Here is a 21,518-nt window from a genome sequence, read left to right on the forward strand (position 1 = left end):
AGCGACAAGTCTCGGCGGCGTACGGCGTGGCACTCAATAGTTTTGTCTTCCCTAGATTGCTTTGCGTCCGTGTACACCATGTGTATGTGTGCGTGCGTCGATCCTCCCGCTCTAGTATGAAGTAAAAGTACTGTTCTATTAGATACTGTATTGTGGCCATAGTATTAATTGTGAAATGTGAAATAACGAAACAATTTGTAAATTCACAATTTACTATAATTTTTTCTTACAATAACAGTACATGTTGAGGTGCGGGTGATTCTCGCTGATACAGCTCGGTTCTTCGTTATATCTGAAAATAATAATATAAAATAATATGTATCTTTGTATGTTGGCATATAAACAGATAATATACATGTATAGTATATTATTAACCAGTATCGGAATACTGGGTCTCGAAATCTCGAGCGAGCCAATTTTGCGGTCATCTGAATGACAAAGCCAAATTGCCTTCGAAGAAGTTGGGCATTATAAATAGAGCACGGCAGTACATGAAGCCGGCGCTCAACACAGCGCAGGTCCGGCCACATAAGGAGTACTGATTTTTATCTCTTGTATGGCGTACCACAGTATCAGCTCGAATCATTTGACCGTGTGCAACGCAGAGCTACTCGAATTTTCGGGAATTATCCAGCATTCTGTGAACGGCTCCATCACCTGGTGATGTGTTGAGACATCGTATCATTGTGTGTCTTCTATCACGAATCTATCACGGGGAGTGTCCCGAAGAGCTGTTTGAGGTGGTTCCTGCCGCCGAATTCCACCTTCGCACGACACGCCACAAATTATAATATCATCCCCACCGTCTGGATGTGTGGCGGTCTTCCACGGTTTGCGGTTTTCAATGAATTTTCTTCCACGTACTACAAAGCTGTGGAATGAACTTTCGTATGCAGTATTTTCGGGACGATGGGGTACCTTCCAAATCGCTTTTAAGTAGATGTTAAATAGCTTACGCGTTAGTCCGGGAGATATCCCGGGAGTTCAGATAGAATTTGTCTTCTTTAACAACGTAGGTCATCGAAGCCTCGTACACGCCGCTACCAGGGCCAACTGTTACCTGATAAAAAGAGACGGCAATTTCTTTGAATATATGTTCGGGGGAGCGTTTCAAAACAGACAATGAGACAAGATATAATGACTAGTACCTTACTCTTATCTGGTTTCTAGTATCACAAGGAAGAACACCTACCTCAACTGAACAGCTCCTCCGAATACTAACCGTTATCAAAGAATATGTAATAGTCTAAGTACGAAAGTCTCACTCCCCAAAATCAATTAAATAAATAGGGACTCTTTCGGCCATACGATAAGGTGTAATTCAGATCGCACAGCGCTTCTAACCTACATTTTGATTCACCTAGAAGTTGCCTCTCTTTCTATTGTGTGACTCTTACCCCTTCTGACGACATTAAGGTTGTCTTTTTCATCTAAAACTGTACCTACCTCGCAAAAGGTCAACTTGTAAAAATAGCTTAGTTGTTTTCTATAATATAAATAAGTACCTACGTAATCGTAATTTTAAATCAATAATCTTTCGTTGTCAAACCTACATTAGTTTCATATAGTATGAATGAAACTAATGTTGGTTTGACTCTATGCGTTGGTAGACTGGAATGAGAACATCAATCGAAAGAACGCAGCCCAGCAGGACTACTCGACACGAATAAATTAACTCATGATGTCTCATTTTCCCAGTAATTTCACTAGCTACGGCTCCCTTCAGACCGAAACACAGTAATGCTTACACTTTACTTTGCTTCACGGCAGAAAAAGGCGCCGTTGTCGTACCCATAATCAACCGGCAGCCTTTTACTGGTATGTGTTTTTATGTATGTGTATTTGACGAAGATATTTCAAGTAACTACAATGACAGTCCCTTATTATAGCAATATTTTATCCATATACAAAGAGCAAGAGGCGCATTAATTTCAATGTAGCAGAATAAGAGATTTGTGCGACCCCTTTGATTTAGGCAATGGAGAACTCCAGTCGTTTTGGCGGATCTCGAAGCCCATGGGTCCTCTATGTGATAGAGATATATGCTAAATCCTCTTTTGATAAATAAATGCTTTTCAGAGTTGTGTCCTTTGGTCAAAGTAAAATCAGCCAAATGTTTGTTTGTCTACACGACAATGCCAAGTCTTCGACGAAAATTTTGTCCCTCGTAGTGTTCATGTTAGGGTAGGTAAACAAGATATTAGCCCATGAAGACATCGTTTCATTCTCCCGTCGCGATATCTCGAGTTCGCATGCTAGCCTTACAGCTGGTTAACATGATAACTCATACCGTTTTAAGAACATTTGTTGCAGAACACTAAATTTTATGCTTAAGCGGCTACTTAGTACAAGATGCCCGCCAAGCATTAATTCTCCAAGCATTGTGCAAAGAAACAACTATTTGTTTTCCAGTTAGAAAGGCGAAACTTAAAAAATTGTTTATTTAAAACACCCAAAACTCAAAGGTTAGTAAGATGTTTTGGTTAAGAGGAAATATTGGTTACCTTGACCTGATAGTTCTCTCTAGCAGGTCTCAGCTTGTCACCAAACCTCCCCTCGTAACCATCAGCGTCTTTGGCCTCAACAAACGTCAACACACCGTTGTTAACACGCTGTCGCATCACCCACTCTATACTGGTTAGAGTACGAATCGCACATTGTGATCTGAAATCATGTTCTTATAACCTGAGACTCCCGGCTTCGTTCATAGAATTCACGTATCAGGTGGTACTTTTCATTTACGGAAGACGAGGATCGTACCGGTCACACACACCAGAGGAAACACAAGAGCGTTGCCGGCCTTTTAGAAAGATTTTGACACTTTTGTTTGAAGGTACCCATGTCGTATCGTCGAGGAAACACCGCACAAGGAAGCTCATTCCACAGCTTGGTGGTACGTGGAAGAAAGTTCCTTGAAAACCGAACCGTGGAGAAATTCCACACATCTGGATGGTGGGGATGATTTCCTAATCTGTGGCGTGTCGTGCGAAGGTGGAATCTCAGCTCAGCTCTTCGGAAGACTTCCCGTGATAAATGCGATAGAAGAAACACAATGAAGCGACGTTAAGTGATCGACCCGTTCAGGCTTAACTTAGAGCACTGGACCCCGTCAATTCGATCAGCTCTACCCTGCACGCGGTCAAATGGTGGTTGAGCTGATTGGGGATGCCACATAGAATATTGGTTATATATTTATTGTGTTTCAACATTAACTTAATAACTGTTTCAAAGCTTGCCTTTTGTAAATCATATATACGAGTAGCTTATCTTTAATTTTCTTCAAAGGAAAATCACGATTTGGAACCCGTTACAAGAAAGGGTAATTTAAAAAAAATGGAATAGGGCAGACAAAATTGCACTGGTTGTCTTACACAGACTATGGGGTCATTTTCAAGACACCTATTAATCGTTTGTTGGTCCATATATACCACATGCACTAAATCAATGTCTACAGTTAAAGATATGGCTGGCTCTATCAAAATGCTTTCTGTCCCGATACTCGAGTCAAGCCACCCAGAACCTAACAGTTGATTTTAAGAAGAAGCATAATGAAGATACAGATAACAATATAACATGGCCTTATAGACATAAAGGTCAGACAGAGGACGCAGTTATATCAACACCCTGGACTTCGAAGAAAGAGTTTATTAAACAATGAGTCACATAATGAACTCATTAAAGAACACAATGGAAGAATACTGGGTATTTGTATTCAATAACATCCTATACAACGACAACCCTCTTCTCGCGCTGGAGTACCGGACGACAGTATATATACAGTAGCATTGGCGAGCAGCATCATTCACATTACCATAGCTTAACGGCCGTTCCCAAAAAACTATCAGATAGAGATAAATTACTACCTTCAACTGTCAGTAATTAGCTGTCAATAATTTGAAGCTGTCCCAATATACCCGATAAGTCATTCTTATCGTCTTATATTGGGACGCGTGAATTGCAATTGCCATACAAACTTCTATCGCTGGTAAGCTATACGTCCTCCCAGACAGCGTGTAACGGATAAGGTGATAAGTTTATTGGGACAGAAAAGTCAACGATAGTTACGATTTTTATCGCAAGTAGGCCACAACCGGTAGGTAGATAGACTGAATATTGGGAACGGCCGTTAGTAATACATTTGTTAAAGTAGGATAAGAATTTTGTAATTTTATTTATTAATTAAAAAAATATTTTTTAAATATCTAAATTCAAGACATTTTGACTCGCGGGTGAAAAGTACTGAAACATGCTTTCACTAATGAAATAATTTTGAAAATTTAAGCAACATGACAACATACATACAATAAGCAAAATGACAAAGTGTACGTTCCTACCTCAAAAGAAGCCATCATGGTCATTCTGCGTCAGTCATGGTTTGGGGTGCGGTGTCTTATCAAAGACTGACCAATAGAATCGAATAGAATTCTGTTTTCGGTATTGCTGACATTTCAATTATTTCAGTTATATATAACGTCATTTTTACTTAACAGAACTTATGGCCAACTAGCCTGGAAATATAATATTTGAACAAAATATCAAAAAATCGACATTCTGGCCAAAATTCACGTAAGTGCGTGTGAAAGAACAAAATCGACAATTCCGCTGCCACACTCACATGAGCCACAAACAATTCTAATTAGTAAGATTTAGTTTACCTCATATATTCTGTAAGTGAATTAATATAATCCACGAGCGCGTTTGCAGTCTTTGTGTATATCACCTCCTGTGGTGATACATTCTCCCACGACAGACACGAACACCAATGGGGTTCGATTCCTGCCTCGCTGCAAGAACGATTCTTGGGAATCTGAAACAACATTGATCATTGAACTCAGATTGTTTCAATTACTTACTTTTTTAAATATTTATAACTGCCATTCAGTTCCGCAAGGTTTAGTGGAAAGCTTTGGGTTTTGGAGGCCATCGCCTCAACCAGCCCTTATTCTAATGAGACCTGCTTCCTCTCTCAAGCCGTGGGAGGACTAAAAGTGTTTACGGCTTGAGAGGACACAAGGAGTTTAGTAGCCATGAGATGAGGGTGAGGCTAGGCGTTTGGTATACCGTTTCAATTATAAAATTAAAAAAAGAAATCCAGAATCTTTTTAAAGTTGGATATTTATATAAATCATTGAAAATTGTACGATCAATTCGAAAAGATTGGCCTTTTTCGGTTTTCCTGAGAAAAATGGGCGCAAGTACTGGGCACTTATGTTATGCATAGACAAAAATGCTACATAAAATATCATTTCGATAAATTCATTAAATCATGATATTATTATAACTAAATCGACCAGCCAGGCACAACACACAACTAGCATTTCTTCCTGGTACTAATATTATAATTATCACAATTTCTAGATAAACCATTATTAATTACAGTTACTTCTACCTTTGTGAAGTCTGTACTCCTCCTTTTGAGAACTATTCAACAAAAGAGAATCCGATATCAGGAGTAAGGGAAAAAGTTTTGCTTAAATAATTATTATGGTCTTCTTTTTGTTGCTTATTAGAATTATAATGCTAGCATATTTTCTTTTTAACCGACTTCAAAAGAGGAGGTTCTCAATTCGTCGGTATGTTTTTTTTTATGGTCGTTACCTCAAAACTTTCGACTGGGTGAACCGATTTTGATAATTCTTTTTTATTTGAAAGCGGTGCTTCCCGTATGGTCCCATTGTAATTTGGTCCAGATCTGATAATGGCATCAATGAGAAAAACATAAAGGTCTTAAATTTGCTATACATACGTATAGCAAAGAGGATGATAAATTTACGAATAACTCAATATCGCGCCAACCGATTTTGATGATTCTTTTTTTGTTGGAAAGGATATACTCCAAAGATAGTGTGGTTAGGTTTTGATTATGGAATCCATCGTAAAGTAACGGAACTCTTCAATTCTTAGGAGCAAATTAACGATACTCGGCCGAATCTTTTTTATGCTATCCGGATATTTAAGTCATCTACCATAACATTGTTATGGTCAAGTAATTGTCGTAGTCGAATATGATGATCAATGGGACTCCTTACCGACTTACAGTAAGGCAAGTGCGATCTGTGGCAGAATTTCTAACTGTCTGTAATCAAATTGCAAATCACTTACATTCATTGCTGCATTGAAAAATTTAGTATAGGTATCTACACATATTTAGACAAATTGTTAGTGTAATTCAAATTCATTAAAAATCAAAAAATAACAAAAATAACAACAGAATTCAAAAACACTATTCCCAAACAATAGATATAATATGAATAATATCCAAAAATTACAATAATCATAACTAGAAATAGATTTATTAATTAAATTGTATAAAAATAGGTACGCAATTTTTTTTATACTTTTAAGTGGATATTATATCTATTGTTTTGGAATAGTGCTTTTGAAGTTGTTTTTTTGTTAAAAATTTTTGTTTAAATGCTACGTAATTAGTCGATTTACTTCTTCTAACAAGGTCAATCCTCTGGTCAGATCAGCGCCATTGATTCTGTAGGGGTTCCAGTATTTCCTCAGATCCATGGCGTCTAGAATAGTTGCGTGTATGTCATGCGCCGTGGTCAGCACGTCCACGTTCGCTTCCAGGATGGCCTGAGCGTGTGGATGTCGTCTCCGGAGCGCGTCGGGCAGACGTATGGCCATCAGTGGCAGCCGCTCTTCCAGCTTACCTTGCAACGTGGCTCGCACTTTGGCATATCTGTTAAAAACACCAAAAATATTGAAGGAAAGTTTTATCAAATATTCTATAGACTGAACATGCGTATACTCTAAAACAAACCTAAAGAAACGTGCCCATACTTTAAGGGTTTATTTATTTATATATTTCCTTATTTTTTAATTATTAATGAGATATTTAATTTATTTGTTGTTACAATATAACGTTCGTATAAAAATTATTTTTAGATAAAATAAATTAAATATGACAAAGTGTAAAAAATATATATAAAATTTATTAGCCGTTCGTTTAATAAAACACTCACATCATTATTTTTGACATTTGGTACGGTAATTTTTATATATTTCGTTTTCTTGCTATTTAACATTAGGGTACAAGCGCTTAAACAGTACACGATGTGAATATCGTTTACTTCATGCCGTCCGTAAATAAGACTACATTATATTTTTTCTTTAAGGTAAGAAGACCAAATGTATAGATAAGGAGGAGGAACGGTCCTAGAATAGATCCTTGTGGTACCCCCATATTGAGAGAAGTCTCAGGAGGTCATTATGAATTATATTGTTTTAAAATTAAATCAGAGAATCGAATCAATTCCTTTTATGTCATAGTGACATAGCTAGGAATCGGTGGTAGGATCAACCCACCCTCCTCTGCAGAGCAAAAACTATAATAATTTTAGCAACACTATATACTACTATAGAGAAATATCTTTATGGCGTGATTTAATATAATACTAATATGTCAAATTTTGTGCACTCTCTTATATTTGTAACGCAATAACTTGCTAACTAAGGCCTGCTATACCTCAGCTCAAACTCAGATTTGTACACGCGCACTTCGTACAATATATTATTGGCTTACTATACGCAATAAAATTGAGCGTATTCTGAGTTCATGCAGTGCTATATCGTGAGCCACCCTCTTCCTCCTTCCATCTTCAAAAAGTTTGGAATCACCACGTTCTCCTCTGAACTTAATATCATTTGATATCCGCGGTCTAGCATTTTTCTTCTTTCGTAGCTTATGACAAGATAGTGTCAAATTTCACATTGTCATCATCGCTCGATGAGCTTTCAAGACTAACCATTTTATTGTGTCGATCGTGTGCAGTCTTCAAAGATCGCAGTCAACTTAGTTTGCCATATACTATGCGATACCGGATATAGCCCAATTATCCATTTTATTTTTGTAATGTTTTGTACGGCAATAAAGAATTATTTTAAATCCATACTTTATTTATCTTGCTATCTAGCAATTTGACATAGGGTGCGCCCTTAAATTGAATAATTTAGTTCACCTGGGTCCATGATCACCAAACACCAGCAGCATGGTATCCTCTCCCCTCCCCGTATTTAGAAAATTCCTCAGGAACTCCACGGTGTCTTCATCAGCCGTGGTGATGTAGTTGAAGTCATTGTGGGTGATGTCAGCTACGAATGTAATGCAAAACTTCTTGCCGTCTAGCTTGAACATCTGAAATTATTAAAAGTATATTTGCTAGAGATATTTCTGCAGGAAAAAATGATTGGGAAAAAGATGAAAATATATCTAGCATTAAGGCATGTATAAACTATACTACTTTTTGGCACAAACAAACTAAACTAAGAGAAGAAAAACAGAAAACCAAAATTTAAATTTATTTAAGAATTAAGGTACTTTAACAATTTTATTTCTGATGAATTGGTTTGATACCAACAAGGTAATTGTGTTATGATTAATTTAATTTTTATGTTATTAGTATTCACATTTTCACATATTAATTTGTAAAAGTAAACAAAATGGTTCAAAATAAATTGCCTGAAAAGAATATTTATTTTTTAATTCAATAGGAATGTTCTACTCAATAAATATTTAAAAATCTTGCTATTAAATACATAAAACTATCTAAGAAATTAAATACGTGATTTGAGTGCCAATAACAGATGTACACAACATTCATAGTTACTGCTTTGACAATGTACAAGTATGTGTAGTTAACACATACTTTTTATTATTAACTACATAATAAAAAAAATTAAACTAAAATTAAATAATAATTTAAAATTGTTTATAAACTTTAGGTTATATTTCACTTAAATTATTATATTTCAAACACTAGTTCTACTATTTAAAACGCAACTCGTCGACGCTATCCCGGAAGATGTTGGTACGGTCAGTGTAGTGTCGTCGTCATAGCAATGAATACCTATAATAATCATTGATAAACAGAAGGAACAGTGCAGGGGATAGCACGCAGCCTTGCGGAACACCACTCTGTCTAAAAATATCCAGTTAACGGCTAAATATAGTCTCCAAAAAATGAAAAAAAAACATTGATCCAATATTATCAGATTTTCATTGCTGTTCTGAACGAGGGTATCTACAGATATTAACTCTATTTACATAATACTCACCTGCTCAGTAAGATTAAACATAAGTTGGTATTGGGGCGTGTCCCCAATACAGTACTGTTGCTTAGACAACCAGCTCTTCATTGACTGTTCGACCTTCATGAGAAAAGGTCTTAAGTAATGGTCAGACGGCTGTCGCTTGAATCCTTTGAACCGGTACTGAAATGTGCCCACCGAGGGCATATCTTCGTAGTACGCCGTACGGTAACTAAAACGAGGGTAGATAGAAATTTTAAGCGTGCGGCGAAACCTGAAGATCAAGAGAGGTAAAGTAGTCCAGTGCTATGGCTGGGGACAGTGCTACCATTACATTGAAGGTATATTCTAACTAAAGTCACCGACATAACTCAAATGATTGCGATACTGAAGTGGCAGTGGGTAGGGTACATAGGGGCGGAAAAGTCCTCGAATGGCGACCGGAAGATGCAGTGTCTGAAGATCTGTTCTAGATCGCCGGAATACGTTGGATGAGGGCAGCGCAGGACCGATCGTCGTGGAAATCTTTGGGAGAGGCCTTTGTCCAGCAGTGGACGTCCAGCTGGCTGATGATGATGACAAGTCCTAAGGTTCTTAGAATTTTGAATATTAAACCAATAGCTTAATCATATGTGCATGAAATACAAATCTGACAACAATAAGCGCATAAATGAATACAGTCCGACACATAATATTTCCTCCCCATACAGTTTCCAAAAGATTGTTTAATTTTTGAATGAAACATATGTATCTGTATCTAGAGTTTTTGACTCATAATTTTTAGTCGGAGCTCATCATTCATAGAAAAGGAGGATAAACGAGCGTATTGTTCACCTGGTGTTTAGTGATCCCCGCCGCCCACATTCTCTTGCAACATAAGAGGAATCACAGGTGGGTTGCCGGCCTTTAAGGAAGGTGTACGCGCTTTTTTGAAGGTACCCATGTCGTATACCCCCGGAAACACGGTATGTTGTTTTACGATCCTCAATATATTCTCTCTTTGGAAAATACCACAGCTCATGTTTTCTCTTAAGTTCACCGGTGTTTTTTTAGTACTAGCGGATTGACGACGAGCTATAAGTATGAGTGACAAACACAATTATTCAATTCTGGAAGCGGACTCATTAGGACAAGAGAAAAAAGCCACTCTCTCCAAATAAATATATAGTTGAAATGGCTCGATAATAAAATATCAAATATTCATAAAGCTAACCCATCATCCGCTAGTTTGTAAAAAATAAACGGCATAGAGTCAAGAGTATCGTTGTTTTTGGCCTTCTTCCTAACATCAGGCAGCTCCAATTCAGTCTTGCCAGTTAATATGGGAAATAACGCGGCTGGCGTTCCGTCGCCCAATACGTTGTAACTAAAAGAGAAAATAATATCAAAATAAAACAAACTATGTGGTTTAATGAAACCACGATGCAAGTGGAACATTTTTCGAATCGTAGACATTTAACTGAAATTTTCGGAAAGTTTTCGACTTTGGGTATTGTACTTGAGTTTTTAATCAGAGCAATTCTTGTATATGTATAATCTGAATCTCGGACACGGCTCCAACGATTTTAATCAAATTTAGTATACAGGTAGTTTCGGGGACGAGAAATCGATCTAACTAGGTTTCAATTTTAAAAAAATGTAGTTTTATCCGTGTTTTAATGAGGAACAGCTAGAATAACATTATAATACAAAGGTAAACTTCGCCACTATATACAAGACTATAATAGCTCAGATGGGACATTGGGTGATCCGGAAAGCAGAAGACCCCGGTTCAAAGTCAGCCTTAACTTAATAATAGAATGGGGTGCTTAGCAGAAACCTCCACGTGTGGGCGGTGGTGTCGATCCACGATGAAACCTCTCTTAGGCGTTCTGAATAGAGTGACACCTACCTCTCCGGTGCACCCTGGAAACATTGCGCCTGTGACTGATTTGTTATTGCGCTCGATTTTCACTAATCGCTGCGTAATGGCAGTCCTTTGCTGGCCAGTGGCTAATATCTGCTCCACTCTTCCGGCGGTTAGTGGGTGCCAACCGGAAGATTTTACAGCATCCACCTGCGTCTTTGGCCTGCGCAGTTGATCGCCGTACGCGGGGATAACGGAGTCCTGGGAGGTTGAGCGGGACAGGGGTCGGGGATTAGTTACCCCTGTAACGTAATACGCTTCCTTCGGTCCTGATTTCAAGCTAAACGGTAGCCCCGTGAGTAGCCGCCACGAGGGTAATGGTCAAGTGTCCCCGCCTTGGCGGGGCCACAGGCGAGGTTCGGCTGGTCCCCGCAAGGGGAGGTGCTCAGCCATGCTGACGGGGTAAGAATGGGTGGAGGAACTGATGGATAGGATCGAATCCATCAGCCGCTCATCTCGAGCTCCCGATGTCGCGCAAGAGGCCAACCAGCTGGACCTATATTCCCCTTGCAGCCCTGATGGTTAAGTTAACCATCCCCAGTTGCGGGCTCGGTGGAGTGTGGGGAGCAAGGGGAACGAAGTTTTTACCCGGTAAAGTATGGACAACCCAAGATCCAAAAAAACCCCAAAACAAACTAATTCCCCGGCGGAGAAATCCACCGGGACCACACAGACCTCTGGAGCGTGTTCAGCACCTGCTGGCACCCAGAAATTACAGACCAAGGAGCCTAGTAGGGAACCGTCTATGGGCACAGACGCCGCATCAGCAGTGTCTGCCCAATCAGTCAGCAGACTGGAGGCAGGTTTGACCCTCATATCTTACAAGGGCCGAAACCAAAACAAACCCCGAATAGGGGAAAGTCACTCGGCACATGACAACACAGATCGCCATCGACCCAACAGGAGGCAAAGGCGCATAGCAGCTCGCCTTCGCAAGGCCAACGCTCAGAAAGCTAGCGCCTCAATGCCCTCCTCTTAACCCGAACCGCAACCCAGCACCTCACGAGGTTCGGATATGCCGGTCAAGCAAGCCCGGTATGATCCTAGGAAGGCCCCAGAAAACCAAAGGCCTCCTTCCAACAAAGCAGGCGGAGTAGCCCAACCCTCGACATCCACCAAACGCACTCGCTTGGACGACACCAACTCTCCGAGGGGTGACCACAAGAGGGCCAAATTGCTAAATCGGCCCAAACTGACATCATACGCCAACGCTGCGAAAACCGACCCTGTTGTGGCCATAACATCTACCACTACAGGGCATATTGACGCGAATATGGCACAGCTTATACAAAGCAAGCTTGAAGATAAGCTCATGACAGCCATGATGGCCGCTATGAATGAAGACAGAGAAGGGCCTGCGTTTCTGGGCAAACCCGTCTATGATGGGGGCATCCTAAAACTGTGGTGCTCTAATCTTAAAACATTGGAGTGGCTGAAAATAGCTGTCCCGGAAATCCAACTCCCTAACGGTGACACCCTGGCAGTAAAAAACATCTGGGAAATTCCCAACCGCGTCAGGTGTGGCATTCTACTACCAGGTGAATGGAAGGACACCAAAGCAATCGGCGGGATGCTACGGTTCCAAAACTCTTGGGCCAAAGTAGACAGCTGGTTGTTACACACCCTTTATCACCACAACGACCACAGCTTCATCGTGGTAAGCATCCCGGAGGACCAAATCCCCAAAATCTTGGAGCATGAGCGCCGGCTATCATTCATGCTGGGCTCAGTATATCTGAAGTTCCAGGGGCCAGGAGGTAAATACACCGAGACCCCCCCCTCTAAGGATACAAACGGTGAGGCATTGACAACAACAGGGAATAATATAGACGACAGTGATGCACTGCCGGAACCCATGGACGCTCAAACAATTGACCCAGCAGACGGCTACTGCGCCACTAGCTCTCCCTTGGAGGAAGTGCTCGACAGCCTAAAGGAGCTCGAAGAGCTTCTGGCGACGGGCACCAAAGGCGATGCCGACTGCACCAAAGGCATTGAAGAGCTCTGCATCGGGGATGGCGAGGAGGGTGTGCTAAAGATGGCATCCCCTTCTTAGTGCAGCACCATCCAAATAAACCTCCACCATAGCGAAACCGCAACGGCCCAACTTCGGAAATGGTTGGAGGTTAACCCTACAGCTCTCGCCCTAATCCAGGAGCCGTGGGTTAGGCGGGGCCGGATATGCCATCTCTCCAATATCGGAGGTAAACTTATACATTACTCAGGACCAGAACACCCTAGAGCCTGTATCTACATTTCTAATAATCTACATGTGCAACCCCTAACAGATTTTTGTTACAGAGACTTATGCGCAATAAAAATACTGGACAGACACATCCTTCCAACTCACCAGAGAGCGATAGTGGTCGCCTCCGTCTATATGCCTGACGGGGGAGACCCACCGCCGGAAGAACTTGTCAAACTGGTGAACTACTGCGAGACAACCAAGAGCGAGCTTATTGTGGCTGCAGACTGCAATGCACATCACCCGCTCTGGGGCATGCAAACAACCAACAAAAGGGGTAAGCAACTCACTGACTACCTTTTTTCTACTAACCTTAATATCTTGAATGTAGGTTCAGAACCCACCTTTGTAAATAGAAGGAGCAAAACAATTATAGACATCACCTTAGCAACAGAGGGAATGTCTGATTATATATCCAATTGGCATGTGTCGAAAGAAGCATCCTGCTCAGACCACAGATGGATACTTTTTAACATGGAGGTAAACATCACTACACCGCCTCCCAAGAGGAAACCCCGCAGAACGAATCTTACTCAGTACAAGTTGCTGATGGAATCGCGTCTAAAGGACGAAACACTCCCAGCAAGGATAATCGGAGTAGACAACATCGAAAACCAAATAGCACAAATATACGAATTCATGACTGCCAGTTATCATGCTACATGTCCCCTCACCAGCCCTCAATCAGACAGACCAAGACCCCAGACCTGGTGGGGACCTGAATTAGAAAGGCTCAGGAAAAAAGTGAGGAGACATCTGAACCGCGCAATGAACACAGGCGATCAATACGACTGGGACATCTACAAAGAGTGTAAGACTGAATACAAGAAACGCATCAGATACAGAAGATCAGAAGGCTGGCGTAAATTTTGCAGCAGCATCCAATGCCATAACCAGGCCAACAGGGCAAGGAAATTAATCTCTAACCAACCCAGACAAATCCTCGGATCCCTGCTGAAACCTGACGGTACATTTACCAACTCACCAGAGGAAACAGAGCGAGTCCTGACGGAAACTCACTTTCCAGGATGCAAAATAATGCAGCATATCGAGTGGGTAAATGAAAACATAACCGCTGAGGAAGCTGACTGGCAACAAGCACACAAGTTGGTGACAACCGATAAAATAAAGTGGGCTATAAATTCCTTTCACCCCTTTAAGTCAGCAGGACCTGATGGGATCTTTCCCGCCTTGTTGCAATGGGGAGGAGAAGGTCTCCTTAACCGGCTGATCAACATTTTCAGGGCGTGTCTAGCGCATAGATACATCCCTAGGATATGGAGGGAAGTTAAAGTGATCTTCATACCTAAACCAGGTAAAAGTGACTATTCTAACGCTAAATCTTACAGACCCATAAGTCTTACCTCTTTTACCCTGAAGACCCTAGAAAGGCTGTGTGAAAGAGAACTGAGGGAGAATTACCTTAAGAACATACCCCTACACCCCAACCAACACGCATACAGTCAGGGTAAAAGCACCGAATCTGCACTTCACGCTGTAGTGAACGTTATAGAGGGCGCACTTTCGGAAAAAACCTTTTGTCTAGGAACCTTCGTGGACATTGAAGGAGCCTTCGATAAGACAAAATTTACAAAAATAAAAGAAGCATTACACCGCCATGGAGTATGTACAACTCTGTCATCATGGATTGAAAACATGCTCAAACACAGAGTGATTTTACTAAATGAAAGTGAGACACAGAAAGCATTTGTAGCTAAAGGCTGCCCCCAAGGAGGAGTTATCTCACCTCTTTTATGGAACTTGGTAGTAAATGATCTAATTACCACTCTAAACGAAAATCACTACTTTACGGTAGGCTACGCAGACGACCTAACTATATTAATAAGCGGAAAGTTTGCCAGTACTATATGTGAAGTAACAAATGCAGCATTGAAAATCGTGGAAAGATGGTGCATAGATAACGATCTATCAGTCAACCCACATAAAACGGAATTGGTAATGTTCACAAACAAAAGAGTTCTGGGTAACTATAAACTGCCAAAACTGTTTAACACCGATCTCCAACTAAACAGCGAAGTGAAATACTTAGGAGTTATACTTGACAGCAAGTTAAACTGGGCGGCCCACTTGGAAACAAAAATAAATACAGCTACCGTAACCTTCTGGCAATGCCGTAGAATGTTGGGAAAGACATGGGGACTTGCCCCGAACATCGTACTATGGCTCTACACAGCTGTGATACGACCTATGATATGTTACGGCGCAGTTGTATGGTGGCCACGCACCAAGCTGAACATTACTTGTAATAAACTGCAACGATTCCAAAGACTAGCGTGTATGGCTATCACAGGATGTATGCGAACCACACCTACCGCGGCTGTAGAAGCTATGCTGAACCTACCGGCACTACACCTCTATATAAAACAAGAGGCGGACTGCGCCGCAGTAAGGTTGAAGACACTAAATCCACCCCACCACCCAGAGGTTCTAAATGAGGTGATTGAAAAGGAGCCTCTGCTGTTGGCAGTAAGTGATAGATCTCCAAAGGAATACATATTCGATAAGAGATACAAAATACAGCTGTATGAAGAACTGAAAGAGGACCTCAGTACAAAAAACCTCAGGATTTTCACAGATGGCTCAAAGACAAGGTCGGGCACGGGATACGGAGTGTTCTCGGATGACCTAAATATAAGAATAGCTGCATCACTAGGAGCTCATAACACTGTCTTCCAAGCAGAATGTATGGGTATCATAGAAGCAGTCACTGCTACTTTGACTCGAAAGGTAAAAGACTACTCCATCCGCATCCTTTCAGATAGCAAATCAGTACTACAAGCCCTACAAAGCCACACTATCACCTCTAAGCTAATATACAACTGTCACCAATGTCTGAGGGAGTTATGCGAAAATAACAACCAAGTAACTCTTCAATGGATAAAGGGACACAGTAACTCACGAGGGAATGATGCCGCTGATGAATTGGCCAGGAGAGGCTCAGCGATGACAGCAAAAGGACCAGAACCAACTATCCCTCTCCCGCCTAGCTGGCCTACGAAGGTAATACGCCAACACACCAAGGAATTACATAATAAGTACTGGATGAATGTAAGTGGGTGTAGACAAGCAAAAGAAGCTCTACCTCAAATAGACCCCAAGCTCTCTCGCAAGCTAGTAAAACTTCCACGACCTAAGTTACGGAAAATAACTCATGTACTAACGGGTCACGGCCCTTTTAACAAGCATCTGTTCAATATAGGTGTCACCGACAGCCCACTGTGCAGAGCCTGCACGGAGACGGACGAAACGGCCGCACACGTCATTTTGGAGTGTAGGAGTGTGGCCTCATACCGGGCCAAACACCTGGGGTCACCGAGGACACTCCCCGAGGTCATGGGTGACATCAGAGGTTTGATACATTACCTTGAGGAACTAGGGTGGCAGGATTAGCCGCCCTCCTCACCACGCAAAATAGGCACGCTGTAGTCGTCGAGTTGCGGATAATAGCCCGTGATAACCTATAACCTATGATGGGAATGACATTCGGAAATCTATAGTAGACAAGATATACAACTATACAGTTTAATTTTAATCTGCATACATGATACATATAATAAATACAATCATTCCGATGATAGACGAATATTAAAAGCTGACTATAATATTTATATAAATCATTGAATTATTTTGAACTTCAATTGAGTATTTAAATGCATTAAATGAACAACAATATTTAACATCAATTCATTAATCAAAACACACAAATACCGCAGCAAAACACACAGATAACACGCGAGTAAAATGCAGAGTTCAGGAATGCAATAGTGATGTGACCTAATTATAATTGATGACTATAATCATGAGTGTGTCGATAAAATTAAAACAAAGCTTCAAGATTATCATTTTACACTACGTTAAAATGATAAAACAATTATTTTATTAACTTTTTCATCATTTTAATCTTACAATTAAATGACGAATATTTGTTCTGCCTTTCTTCAACACACATGGCTTTAACATTTTTCGCCATTTCTCTTGCTTAGCGACGAATAAAAACTAGTTTTTTGGAACGGAAACTGATGGACTCGGATTAGTGATTATTAGAATTAAAAAATTATACGGGATCGCAACTTTGTAATTAATCCGATAACACGATGAGTGACGCCTACGGCACATCACTACACTGTAGACGCGCGAGGCGAGGCGTGCGGACAGCGGGGGGAGATGCTACGCTCTTTACATTAGGCCCGATTAAGCCTGCCTGCATTCAACTCGTGAGCTTGATGTGAGCCACGTCATATTCACCATGGCTGCTAGCGCCTTTTACTTTACCCATACTCGTTTTACTTTAAAATAACAGAAAAAGATTTTTCGTGACATTAAACCCGTCATTAACATATTTTAACAACATCTTACCCATGCAAGACAGTCGCTCCTAACTCTTCAGTAAGAACCTTATAGCTCTTCGGCATCCTCCGTATAAAGCCATTCCTGGATGTGGAGTCAAAACCGAACAGCAGTATGTTAAATGTGTTCTCTCTGCCTGGCGGTGGATTCTTGGGAATGACAGTATTACGATAACCGGCACCAAAACCATGCCATATTGATGGTAGGATACTACAAAAATAATTTTGTTTGTTAATAACATCGACGTACAATAAACAACTAGACTCCAAATCTCCTAAAAGATCGCCAAAAAATGTCCGAGCAGCGTTATATATACGTATACATTAACTTAATATACAGATAATGTTAAAACATTCATTAAAATTAACACCTTATTTCGTGGCACTAGTGTTCAAAGTGTATTTATTGTATACGCTTATTAGAAGCAGTAACACTACGTCACGCGCGAGATGGACACGAACACGAGGCAAGAACATTTTGTTTTATTCAAATTAAGCCTTAAAATTTAATGAATAAAAAAGTCAAGTTAGTTACATAATTTTGTGAATTTAAAAGGGCACTCACCTCATATACGACATTCTATCCTTTTACAGTTTTGATATGTTTTTATTTGGACAGATTTTCAATGAACACTTTGTTATTGCGTGGCGTTGTATTCAAAGCGCGGTCGAAATACAACTGAACGAAAATTCTGCCTAATAGACGCGTAGAGTTTTTCTTCAGATAATTTTTGAGCCTAATTGTGAGTCTAGTTTTTGCGAACGTTAATGATTAATAAAAAATCAGTGGGAGGGTTTTTATTTATGAAAATGGCGGCTAGATCACAGCGGCGCCTTTTTCTGTTGAAGTGAAGCAGTAATGTGCAGGTACGTTTCGTTGTGAAGGGCGCTGTAGCTTTTAAATTACTGTACTAATGAGACTTTACATATTAATAGGTCTGTGAGTGTGTGCCTGGACCATAATGCAACGGACAGGTTTTGTAAGTATTGTATTATGTGACATCGTAACTCCCAAGCAAGTAGACTTACTTCAATACATTTTCTATCTTAAATACTTAATAAACAGATACAGCTAGATCTCTTGTTGGGTAGAGCCGTCGCTTCATTGCGTGTCTTCTACCGCACGGGGTGTTCCAAAGAGCTATTCCACCTGATTCTATACTCTTTATATATTATACTGATTGATTTAAAGTTACGTTACAGGTGAAAATCGTACGAAATTTGGGTTGGGTTTTAGTTTGTTGATAGCAATCACTGAATACGCTTACCTGTTCTCATGTAAACCTTTGCAAGATATCTTAACATGGTCACTCTTGGAGAGCATGTAAGTGTTAATACCCCGAACCATGACCGGCGGTCCAATGGTGAACTTGAAATCATTCACGTACAGTATATCGTTGTAGGTACAAACGACGTTGTTGATCGTCTTCAATATATGCGGAACCACTTTGCATTCTGACAACTGAAATCAACCTTCAATTGTGTAAACGTACCTCATTAGAGCCACTCGGCACCCGAATAGTAAATCCAACATCGTAAATGCTACTCTAGAACCTAGTTAAATTTTACCCCCAAAGCGCTTTAACCACATCAAATCCATTTTGTTGTGTTACCGTTCCATGGCAACGGCTCCCTTCATACCTCGCCTAGTATCGAAAATACTGGGTCTCAAATCTCGACCTTCATTGCCTAGTCCGAGGTCATCTGGAAGACGAAGCAAAACCGAATTTATTTATTTATTTAATAGGTACACACAACAGAATTACAACAAATACATAATAAAAAAAAATAAACTATCAGCTAAATACAAGATAGGCTGCAAATCCACGAGGGTGTGTACTCAGCATGTTTAGCATAAAATAATTAATATGCAAATACAACAGAAATAGCGATTTTAAAACTAACTTTAGGTAATGTAGTATTATAAAAGAAAAAATAGAGAGAATATATATTTGGACAAATAGAAGTGAATAATTATGGTAGTTATATTAAGATGCTTTTTTAAAAATTTAAACTAATTAAGGAATTTATATAAACTAGATTTCCATTTACAAACAGATGAACTGTGGATGTCAGGTACTTCACTGATTTCGAGTAGTAGTGCATTGTATTGACGACAAATTCTATAGATAAGGTTATGGAAGGACACGTTATTATTGCAGAACGGAATGATAAAAGGCTATTCATGTCTTGAAGACCGATTGGGAACTCTTAGATGGATATTCGACAAGAGGGAAGTAGAAATTGTGCCATCCAGTATTTTGTATAAAGTCGTTAGGCCATGCAATTTGCGACGACTCTCGAGGCTCAGTAACTTGAAGTGAGATAGCCTTTCCTCATATGTAGTCAGCTCCCTTTTTAGACCTAATAATAAAATAGAACCTAATCGTTGGATTTGATTGCAACTGTTTGAATTTTCCGGGATCCAGTCCTCTTTGAACTTGTCAATTAACAAATGGTTATCAACTTATAAATAATTACGCCGTTATACGCCGTTCTCACTTACACAACTGCTACCAGGCATGCCAATGGGATTTCATTTGATCTGTAAGTAGCACTTTTTCAAGTTATTTTATTAAAATGTTGAATTTATTAAATAAAACCTAAAGTGGTAATATATGGACCATTGCACGGACTGAGCGGGGGGTGAGGAGTGAGGAGGTGGGGAGTTACTTTGGACACAATGCGCTGCGTAGAAATATGGTTGAACACTCTTTCTCGTTTGTTCTGTATTCTAAGCTCCTAACTAATTTTTAATTTTGTTAATGGCATTAGTACTCTTCTCGTCCCAAACACCACAGTGTCAGACACTGATAAAAGTTTACTTACAACCAGTGTGTGTTGTAACTGATGACTTACGTTACGTAGACGTGGTCACTAACTATGGGTCAAATGAGAAATCTCATGGTCGCTCCGATTGCAATATAAATCGCTATGCTTGGACTTTCTCTGCGAGTTCGAATCAGAAATAAAGAGATTCTTAGGAGCGCCAAAGTCAGTGTCGGTAGGCCCACCACAACATGGACCGTTGTGGGAAATACGTTGGATGATACCGATCGTCGCGGAGATCTTTGGGGGAGGCCAGTGGAAAACGTCCACTGCTGGACAAATCCAGCAGTGGACGTTTTCCAGCTGATGATGATGATAATGATTATTAGTACTCCTATGTATCGGTGAGTTATAGCCGTGTCGTCACCATAGTCCGCTTCGACATTGCTGCAAATACCTACTTGCGTAGTAACAAATAATACGGTCTCGGAAGAATGAATGCGAAATGTTGCAACTTGAGAGCGATCAAGGAGTTTTGGGTATTCCTGAAAGAGCGTACCCGAACACGACATCTTGATCCCATTCAATACCCATAAAGTAAAGAACTTACCGCACTTCAGGTACAAGTGAAGTTCTCACTTAAAAAAGTGTATCAACCGTAATGTTAGTATTCTTGTTAAACACTCCAGTTCGAATTCTGCATTGTCTATCAATTTTGACAGCAAAAACTTTTTAATAAAAAAAACCTCTAGTAAATTCGAATACACTCACATAGCATTTCACCCAGTCTTCTCCGCTGCATACAACTTTGGGCATGTCCACATCAAACTGGGTGACCTCTTTGGCGAATGGGTCCAGCTTCGGTATCTGACAACCTGTACCTTTGTCTTCTTTTAATGTCTCCTCTAACTTCATCTCGATAGACCTACAAATTAAAGAAGCATAGTCAACATAGTAAAAAATTTGCTAATGTGGTGCTGGAGAATCATGCTTGGTTTTTTTCTGGAAGAGCAGGACAAGGTCAACTGATATTAAGTGCTCACCCCCGCCCAGATTCTCTTGTAACACTAGAGGATTCACAGGAGCGTTGCCAGCCTTTTAGAAAGCTATACGCGCTTTTTTGAAGGTGATGTCGCATCGTCGTGGAAAAACCGCACAAGGAAGCTCATTCCAGAGCTTGGTTTGACCTCAT

General features: G+C 40.4%; 1 protein-coding gene across 1 annotated transcript; it reads right to left on the reverse strand.

Moving 5' to 3' along the window:
- Nucleotides 1-195: 195 nt before the first annotated feature.
- Nucleotides 196-21,518, reverse strand: LOC126973024 (uncharacterized). The gene is made up of 12 exons (XM_050820156.1): nt 21,514-21,518; nt 21,098-21,251; nt 18,826-19,019; nt 17,568-17,768; nt 10,253-10,405; nt 9,067-9,271; nt 7,971-8,146; nt 6,439-6,691; nt 4,656-4,807; nt 2,505-2,664; nt 957-1,060; nt 196-292 (listed from the first exon to the last, which is right to left on the reverse strand). The coding sequence occupies exons 1-12, from the start codon at nt 21,516-21,518 to the stop codon at nt 214-216; spliced, it is 1,836 nt and encodes a 611-aa protein (XP_050676113.1). The 3' UTR covers nt 196-213.

This window comes from Leptidea sinapis, chromosome 2 (genome assembly GCF_905404315.1).
Source record: "Leptidea sinapis chromosome 2, ilLepSina1.1, whole genome shotgun sequence".
In the NCBI taxonomy this organism is placed as follows: domain Eukaryota; kingdom Metazoa; phylum Arthropoda; class Insecta; order Lepidoptera; family Pieridae; genus Leptidea; species Leptidea sinapis.